The 10,531-nt window shown below is 36.1% G+C and overlaps 1 protein-coding gene across 1 annotated transcript; it reads right to left on the bottom strand.

Annotated features, from left to right (window-relative positions):
- Positions 1-410: 410 nt before the first annotated feature.
- LOC133318257 (serine/arginine-rich splicing factor SR30-like) lies at positions 411-9,119 on the bottom strand. The gene is made up of 6 exons (XM_061520251.1): positions 9,051-9,119; positions 8,379-8,444; positions 8,204-8,278; positions 7,995-8,103; positions 7,802-7,848; positions 411-488 (listed from the first exon to the last, which is right to left on the bottom strand). The coding sequence occupies exons 1-6, from the start codon at positions 9,117-9,119 to the stop codon at positions 411-413; spliced, it is 444 nt and encodes a 147-aa protein (XP_061376235.1).
- Positions 9,120-10,531: the final 1,412 nt, after the last annotated feature.

Genomic DNA, 10,531 nt, shown 5'->3' with positions numbered 1-10,531 from the left:
ATGGAACAAAATAAAAAAATTAGTAATTTGAACCTGCGTCAACAAATGAAATGGTTTTGACATCATTTGTAGGAAAAAAATAAAAAATACCCCAACAAAGATGACAACAACGGACTTATTTTTTTTCTTATGAATCAAAATAGAAATATAAATTAGAAACTACATAACTCTTTTTCAAGTTTTATTTTTTTCGCTGTTCGGACAACTGACCAATTAAATTCCTCAACATTAGTATCATGAGAAAGGACAACACGGGCGAGCACAATGGAAGAAAAGTTTTCCTCATTCTACATGCAATATTATTTTTTTCATTCTCTTTTCTAAGGGATGACAACACAAGTGCCCATGTGCTCAAGTGCCCACAGGCCACAGCACTAACCATTGTGCAGTCAAATAACACTGATGACATATTAGATCTTAATCCACTTACCGCCACGCTCATGGAAGACTTGAGAAAAACACACATCACCAGCTCTACGCATGTGATCCTAATCATTTAAAACTCAGAATCAGCAAATATTGCTTATTAATTTTCAACCAATACAATGACTTCAACATAAAATGTCATTAATCCTCTGCATGCAAAAAATGTGGCATATGTAAAACTATTTGTGTCTCATGTGTAACGTGTGTCAATCGGTTTAATTAAATAATAAAAGAGGCTTTATGGTAATTGACGTTTCGCATTAATGGTAATTGACGTTTTGACGTTTTGCATTATGGTAACGTTTTACATTAATGGTAATTGACGTTTTGACGTTTCGCATTAATGGGAAGTTACAGGGAGTTATTTGAAACTCCGTAACTGGTGACATGGTTCAGTTATATAAAGAGAAAAATGGTGAGTCTCTGATTATGATAATCTCTCAGAATTCTCTCCTTCATGGTCTGCCCATAAAAGTTGTATCAGATCCCTGTCATAGACGATACAAGGAAAGCAGAGGGTAAAGACTCTGAGAAACAATCTTCCATCATCAAAGTTCTTCATCAGAGTTCTTCCGCACTAATGGAGAAAGGTACGCTCTTATGTGAAAATCATGAATTCTAAAGATCCTGTATCATGTTCTTGAATGATCATTGTTGAACATGTATTAATGAATTACTGATTAAATTGCTTACATGTGGTATCAGAGCTTGTGTTTAAGAGTTTGTGATTTTCCGTAAACAATTATGCATGATCTCTTGATTCATAAAAAGTTAGGGTTTTTTTTTTTTAGAAAATTGACGATCATCATTGAAAATAAAATAAAAGTCGATCGATATAAATTATTTGGTTTTCGCGATCATCATTTGAATTTTGCGTTCATATTACGGTTTGCATATTGATTTGAAATGCATATTTCAAATACTGCATTTTATGATGTCGTGATCGTGAGTTCTGAAGAAAACAATTTCGGATTGACTTTGTATTTCACAAAAGGACAAAAAAAAACGAATGCATATTCAATATATTCTGAATGGATACTGTACGAAATGCATCGTCCAATTTATATAATGAATATAATATGAAATTGCCATTCTCGGTTTTCACATTCATTGATATTGCTTTTCCAATTCATTGATATTGTAAAAGCATGATAACCTTTATGTCACTGACACGGTTTTCTTATTACAATTCATTGTATTTTATGGATTGATAGCTATATATATAAAGAACTTTCGTGTTACGATTGGATATTGATAGCTATTTTCAAGAGGTATACATAAAAGCCAGAAATCATTTTTTTTTTTTTCAGTGTTAATTGCACTTGAATTTTGGGTATACCCTTACGGTTTTCATATTGATTTAAATGATTATGTGATGTGGTTGGATTAAAATTAAATGTGAAAATGTAATCCTATTATTGTTTATGAAATATTAAAGTTTTGAAATTAATTATGGTAGATTTGTTAGTCACCAAAGTGGCCAAATCTTGAAGAGTTATTTTAATTTCAAATATCATGAATTTTATTTCAATTACCATGACTGTGATGCTATGAAGAGTATGAAATAATTTTCTGGTTGTGGTATATTGAAGTTCATTATTATAGGACAGTTAGGGATCAACCCAAAGGTTGATTATTTGTTTTATAAAATGAACATGGATGTTGGTATTGTTGGCATATTTTCTCACATTTGGACATCCAAAGATGACAAATATTTATGATAGGGGTATGCATCATTGCCAAATTATGTGAAATTTATATAGCATAATTATAGTTAATGTTGTATGTTAATGGATCCCCAAAGGTGAACATTGATATGCATTGAAGTTAGTATATTTGAATCTGTGAATTATGTTAGTATGTGACATGTATGACTCAAAGCATTAATGTTTTTAAATGTTATTCCTCGCAGTACCAGTTGCTACACATTCCATGTTCTCAACTGTTGTAGTTTTTAATGGGCTGAACTTCTCTGAATGGAAAGAGCAAATCAATTTTTACCTTGGGGTAATGGATATGGATTTGGCTCTTAGAGAAGAGGAACCTGGTGCTATTACTCTTGAAAGCACTGAGGATGAAAGGGACCATTTTAAGAACTGGGAAAGATCCAACAGATTAAGTCTGATGTACATGAAAATGAGCATAGCAAGCAACATTAAGTCAGCTCTTCCACAAACTGAAAGTGCTATCGAAATGATGAAACTTGTGGAAGAGCGCTCCCAAACCGCTGATAAGTCTCTTGCTGGGACACTTATGAGTACACTGACCACCATGAAGTTTGATGGTTCGCGTACTATGCATGAGCATGTTATTGAAATGACAAGCATTGCGGCAAAACTGAAAGCATTGGGAATGGATGTGGATGAGAACTTCCTGGTGCAGTTCGTATTGAACTCATTACCGTCTGAGTATGGTCCTTTCCAAATGAACTATAATACCATGAAAGACAAATGGAATGTGCATGAATTGCACAGTATGTTAGTTCAGGAGGAAACCAGAAAGCACTGAGGATGAAAGGGACCATTTTAAGAACTGGGAAAGATCCAATAGATTAAGTCTGATGTACATGAAAATGAGCATAGCAAGCAACATTAAGTCAGCTCTTCCACAAACTGAAAGTGCTATCGAAATGATGAAACTTGTGGAAGAGCGCTCCCAAACCGCTGATAAGTCTCTTGCTGGGACACTTATGAGTACACTGACCACCATGAAGTTTGATGGTTCGCGTAATGCATGAGCATGTTATTGAAATGACAAGCATTGCGGCAAAACTGAAAGCATTGGGAATGGATGTGGATGAGAACTTCCTGGTGCAGTTCGTATTGAACTCATTACCGTCTGAGTATGGTCCTTTCCAAATGAACTATAATACCATGAAAGACAAATGGAATGTGCATGAATTGCACAGTATGTTAGTTCAGGAGGAAACCAGACTTAAGAATCAGGGAGCTCATTCTATCAATTATGTAAAGCATCAAGGAGCTGAAATGAATAAAGGAAAGAAGCATGAGAAGAAAGGAGGAGGAGGAGGACCCCTTAAAGTGAATGAGGCCTCTTCTTCTAAAATCCACAAAAAGGAAAGTAATGCAAAGATGAGGTGCCATTTCTGTAAAAAGGAAGGGCATTTCAAAAGGGATTGCCTGAAACGTAAGGCTTGGTTCGAAAAGAAAGGTAAGCCTAGTGCTTATGTATGTTATGAATCAAACCTGGCTGAAGTTCCTTATAATACTTGGTGGATTGATTCTGGTTGTACTACTCATGTTTCTAATACAATGCAGGGATTTCTTATGACCCAAACCACAAAGCCAAATGAAAAGTTTGTCCTTATGGGCAATAGAGTGAAAGTTCCGGTGGAAGCTGTTGGGACTTACCGTTTAATTCTCGATAGTGGATTTCATTTGGATTTACGTGAAACTCTTTATGTACCTAGTATATCTAGGAATTTAGTTTCAATTTCCAAACTTGATGTTGCTGGATACTCTTTTAAATTTGGTAGTGGTAGTTTCAGTTTGTACAAGCACAATCATTTGATTGGTAATGGTACTTTATGTGATGGATTATATAAATTATGTCTTGATAATCTTTATGCTGAAACACTTATGACTCTGCATCATAATGTTGGTACTAAACGTACCTTAATTAATGAGTGTTCCGCTTACTTGTGGCACAAACGTTTGGGACATATTTCCAAAGAAAGGATGAAAAGATTGGTAAATAATGAAATCCTTCCGGATTTAGACTTTACTGATTTGAATGTTTGTGTGGATTGTATTAAAGGAAAACAAACAAAACACACAAAGAAAGGAGCCACAAGGAGCACTCAGCTTCTTGAAATTATACACACTGATGTATGTGGTCCGTTTGATGTTAATGCCTTCAATAAAGAAAAATATTTTATCACTTTCATTGATGATTATTCACGTTATGGTTATGTCTATTTGTTGCATGATAAGTCTCAAGCTGCAAATGCTTTGGAGATTTATATTAATGAAGTTGAAAGGCAATTAGACAGAAAGGTGAAGATTGTCAGGTCTGATAGGGGTGGTGAATATTATGGAAGGTATGATGAAAGTGGACAACATCCGGGCCCATTTGCTAAATTTCTGGAAAAGCGTGGTATTTGTGCTCAATACACAATGCCCGGTACACCGCAACAGAATGGTGTATCAGAAAGGCGTAATAGGACCTTACTGGATATGGTTAGGAGTATGTTAAGTAATTCTTCTTTACCTGTTTCATTGTGGACTTATGCTCTAAAAACTGCCATGTACGTATTGAATAGGGTTCCTAGTAAGTCAGTTCCAAAGACTCCTTTTGAACTTTGGACTGGAAGGAAACCTAGTATAAGACACCTGCATGTTTGGGGTTGTCAGGCAGAGATTAGATATTATAATCCGCAAGAAAAGAAACTAGATGCAAGGACAATCAGTGGTTATTTCATTGGTTATCCAGAAAAATCGAAAGGGTATAGATTTTACTGTCCTTATCATACTACAAGGATTATTGAATCTGGAAATGCAAGGTTCATTGAGAATGGTGAAGTTAGTGGGAGTGAAACACCACGTAAAGTGGATATTCATGAAGTGAGAGTACAAGTTACATTACCTTGTAGCTCTAGTAAAGTTATTGTTCCTTATGCTATTGAACCAATCAATAATAATGAAGGACAAGTTAATGATCCCACTACTTATGAAGAGATCATTGTTGATGAACCGAATGAACCCATAGTAGAAGAACCACAACAAATAGCATTAAGAAGATCTCAAAGAGAAAGGAGACCTGCTATTTCTAATGATTATGTGGTATATCTACAAGAGTCTGAATTTGACATGGGTATTCAGGATGATCCAGTAACGTTTTCACAAGCCATGAATGGAGAAAATGGTGATAAATGGTTAGATGCCATGAAAGATGAGTTGAAATCTATGGAACAGAATAAGGTCTGGGATCTTGTTGAGTTACCAGAAGGGTGCAAGAGAGTTGGTTGTAAATGGGTCTTTAAGACCAAACGTGACTCTCATGGTAACTTGGAACGTTACAAGGCCAGACTAGTTGCAAAGGGATTCACTCAGAAAGATGGCATTGACTATAAAGAAACTTTTTCACCAGTTTCAAAGAAGGATTCTTAAGAATTATTATGGCATTGGTGGCTCATTATGATCTAGAGTTACACCAAATGGATGTGAAAACCGCCTTTCTAAATGGAAATTTAGATGAAGATGTGTACATGGACCAACCAATGGGGTTCATAGAAAAGGGTAAAGAGCACATGGTGTGCAAACTTAAGAAGTCAATATACGGACTTAAACAAGCTTCACGACAATGGTACCTTAAGTTCAATGATACCGTTGTTTCCTTTGGATTTAAAGAAAACATCGTTGATCGATGTATATATCTGAAGATCAGTGGGAGCAAGTTCATCTTATTGGTTCTGTATGTTGATGATATTTTGCTTGCAACTAACGATCTTGGTCTTTTAACTGAGACTAAGAAGTTTCTCTCTAGTAACTTTGAAATGAAAGATATGGGTGAGGCAGCTTATGTGATAGGAATAGAAATATTCCGTGATAGATCACAAGGACTGTTAGGTTTGTCTCAGAAAGCATATATTAATAAAGTTCTAGAGAGATTCAGAATGGAAAACTGCTCATCATCTCCAGTTCCAATTCAGAAAGGAGATAAGTTTAGTCTCTTACAATGTCCTAAAAGTGAATTGGAACGAAAAGAAATGGAAGCAATTCCGTATGCATCATTAGTTGGGAGCTTAATGTATGCTCAGACTTGTACGAGACCAGATATTAGCTTTGCAGTTGGGATGTTGGGTAGATACCAAAGTAATCCCGGTATGGATCACTGGAAAGCAGCAAAGAAAGTTCTGAGATATTTGCAAGGAACTAAAGGTCACATGCTTACTTATAGAAGGTCTAGCAACCTTGAAGTTATTGGATACACAGATTCGGATTTTGCAGGATGCGTAGACACAAGAAAATCTACATGTGGTTACCTGTATTTTTTAGCTGAAGGAGCTATATCATGGAAAAGTGCAAAGCAGACTATAATAGCTGCGTCCACTATGGAAGCTGAATTTGTGGCATGCTTTGAAGCCACGATTCAGGCTAAATGGCTACGGAACTTTATTTCAGGGCTTGGATTGGTCGACAATATTGCAAAGCCGCTGAAAATTTATTGTGATAATTCCGCAGCTGTCTTCTTTTCTAAAAACGACAAATATTCCAAAGGTGCTAAACATATGGAATTAAAGTACTTTGCCGTTAAAGAAGAGGTTCAGAAACAAAGAGTGTCTATAGAGCATATTAGCACCGATCTTATGATAGCTGATCCCTTGACGAAGGGATTACCGCCCAAGACATTTACTGGTCATGTATGTAGAATGGGCATTATGTCAGCTAATGAATGATAAAAATTATAGTTATATATTAAAGTATTGACACTCTGAGCTCATTGATGAATATATGTTTCTGATATTGTCTTGTTTTTTCAATTTATGTATGCATGCAAGTATATGTGATGATATTGAAAATATTTGTGGTCCGTTATGAAGACATTATTGTTGGACATAATGTGTACTTCCTATTAAAGTATCATGTTAGGAAGAAGAGTCAATATAGTAGTACATGGAAGGGACTATGCCGACTTGATAGCATACAACCGCCATGACTCATGTTGATTTTATTTCTAATAATGAATTATGATGACGTCAATGTATGGAACCTTTAGCCTAGTAAATGCGCATTATAGTGAATTTTAATTAAATCATGAAGGGACACCTTATGACATGAGCCAAGTGGGAGAATGTAAAACTATTTGTGTCTCATGTGTAACGTGTGTCAATCGGTTTAATTAAATAATAAAAGAGGCTTTATGGTAATTGACGTTTCGCATTAATGGTAATTGACGTTTTGACGTTTTGCATTATGGTAACGTTTTACATTAATGGTAATTGACGTTTTGACGTTTCGCATTAATGGGAAGTTACAGGGAGTTATTTGAAACTCCGTAACTGGTGACATGGTTCAGTTATATAAAGAGAAAAATGGTGAGTCTCTGATTATGATAATCTCTTTGAATTCTCTCCTTCATGGTCTGCCCATAAAAGTTGTATCAGATCCCTGTCATAGACGATACAAGGAAAGCAGAGGGTAAAGACTCTGAGAAACAATCTTCCATCATCAAAGTTCTTCATCAGAGTTCTTCCGCACTAATGGAGAAAGGTACGCTCTTATGTGAAAATCATGAATTCTAAAGATCCTGTATCATGTTCTTGAATGATCATTGTTGAACATGTATTAATGAATTACTGATTAAATTGCTTACAGCATAAATAAAATAATCATAAGAATGAAACAATCCGTACTTTCAGGGCTTGCCATGAAGCAGAAGGAGGTAATCCAGTGACCAGAACTGCAAGAAGAACAAAATAGGGTCAACCAAAAACATTCTCTTGTCAGGTACAAATAGAAATAAAAAAGGAAAAAAAGAAATAAGAATGAATTACTACACAAAGATATCACACCTAAAAAAAACTTATATCTAGAAACAATACATACCACGATAGTCAGAACGCCTGGAAACTCCATGGCCACCACTGCTACCACTATAACTACTGTAACGGTCTACTGATGATGAATATCCCCGACCACCATGTGCAAGTTCAACCTACAGTAAAAAATAGCCATCAAAAGGTTATAAGAACATTAGATAGCGTGTTCCATAGAAACCAAAAAGACAAAAGGGAAGAAAAGGAAAGTGTACTAACTCGTAATCGAAAGCCGTCAAAATTGTAACCATCCCGATAGTGAATCGCATCTTCAGCATCACGAGCATCCTCAAACTGCAATATAATGTTCAATATATATAAGACAGAAGAAGGGACCTAGAAAACATGAGACAAATACTCCTTCACGTCCTTACAAAATGAAATCTAAACATACCTCAACAAAAGCATAACCTGGAGGTCTTGGAGGGATCTTCAAATCAATGTCTATGATTGGACCATACTGCAATTAGATGATAAAGAAACAACTGCTGAAATAAAAATCCAGAACTATTCATCTACGACGTTCCTATTTATAGACGCAAGCAACAAAAGAAAAGCAGTGAGAGATTAAATCAGCTGTCTGCCACCAAAAATTTTCCAAATCCTTTCCCACCATTACAATTTGAAATTTAAAATTGAAATCCAAAATTTGAAATCAATTCAGAATTTGAATTTCAAAAGAGTGAACAATTCCAATGTTGAAAGCATTTAAAAGAGCTGAGTAATTCCAATGTACAAATCAGTGGGACATTGAATGAGTTGTCTGCCACCACAAATGGTTAACTTAATTTTCCATTGATTTTGTATTTCAATTTTTAAAAGAAATAATTATTTATTTAATTTAAAGATTTACCTAAGAAGGAAAGTTTTCAGATGCCATGTAGTGTGAACAAAAATCTGAAACTTAAGGAGGAAGTGACACATCAGCAGACTTTCCAACAAATGGGTTTCCTTTATATATATATATAGAAGTTCACCATGATTCTTCCCCATTTTCTTTAATTCATAGTGACAAATGGGGTCCAGCCCGTGTAAAGAATATTTCAGGTGCTTGATGGTTCATTACCTTCATTGATGACCATTCCCGAGTTTGTTGGGTATACCTTCTAAAGGACAAGTCAGATGCTGCATCCATTTTTAAAAAATTTCATGCCATGGTTCATACCCAATTCCAAGCTGCTATACAAATTCTGCGTACAGATAATGGCAAAGACTATTTTAACTCTATTCTTGGAGAATATTTTTCCTAACATGGCATCCTTCACCAAAGCTCGTGTCCTGACACACCCTAACAAAACGAAGTTGCGGAAAGAAAAAATCGACATCTCCTTGAAGTTGCTCGGGCTCTTATGTTCACTATGAGTGTTCCTAAATACCTTTGGGGGGAAGCCGTTCTCATTGCCTCGTATCTGATCAATCGAATGCCATCTCGCATTCTCAAATTTCAGTCTCCTCTTTCTAGTTTTTTCTGCACCTTCCCTTCTTTCTGAGGCGTCTCCTCCCTACCTCTCAAGTTATTTGGTTGTGTTGTATTTTTCCATATTCCCTCTCATCAACGGTCTAAGCTTGATCCTAAGTCTCTCCGGTGTGTCTTTGTTGGTTATTCTCCTACTCAACGTGGCTATTTGTCCATATCTCTCCTTCTGAGACCCAACCTTTCTTTCCCTTGATTTCTCTTCAGGGGGAGTCTATAGGAGCAGATGAAGATCAGTCATGGGAACCTACTGATGCCACAGTATTACCTCTACTATTGGAAATAAGGGGAGCTACAGAATCCTCACCATCCGGAGCCTTCTCAAAGTGGGGACAAGTTTATAGCAAGCGAAAGCCTCCTCAAAGTGTAAATAATCCAGAGCCTCTACATTGCCAGGATTCTGAACCATGTTCTAGTTCCAGCACCCCAACACTTGAGTGCCATGATAAAAATGATCTACACTTGCCTATTGCTCTCAGAAAAGGTACTCGATCTTGTACTACTCATCCTATTTCTAATCATATTTCATATGAAAAGTTGTCCCAAGGGTTCCGTGCTTTCAATACTATGTTGGATAGTACAAAGATACCGAGAAATATACATGAGGCTCTCGATGATCAAAAATGGAGGGATGCTGTCTTTGAAGAAATGAATGCTTTAGAAAGAAATGGAACTTGGGAGATAGTGACCCTACCAAAGGAAAAACAGGCAGTAGGATGCAAATGAGTGTTTACAATAAAATTCAATGCAGATAATAGCATCAACAGATACAAGGCAAGATTGGTTGCAAAGAGGTTCACGCAGACTCATGGGATAGATTATCATGAGACTTTTTCTCCAGTTGCTAAAGTCAATACCATCCGAGTTCTCTTATCACTTGCTGCCAACCTAGATTGGCCTCTGCAACGGTTGGATGTGAAGAATGCATTCCTAAATGGTGACTTACATGAAGAAGTCTATATGGATCGTCCACCTGGTTTTGAAAAGGGAAATGGATCAGAGTGTAAACTAAAAAAGTCTCTATATGGGTTGAAACAGTCTCCTAGAGAATGGTTTGACAAATTCACACAAGT

This window comes from Gastrolobium bilobum, unplaced genomic scaffold (assembly GCF_033153095.1).
Source record: "Gastrolobium bilobum isolate Gb01-03AN ecotype WA unplaced genomic scaffold, APGP_CSIRO_Gbil_v1 utg29040, whole genome shotgun sequence".
NCBI lineage: Eukaryota > Viridiplantae > Streptophyta > Magnoliopsida > Fabales > Fabaceae > Gastrolobium > Gastrolobium bilobum.
Note: the sequence above shows the minus strand (reverse complement) of the source record. Positions and strands in the feature narration are given on the sequence as shown.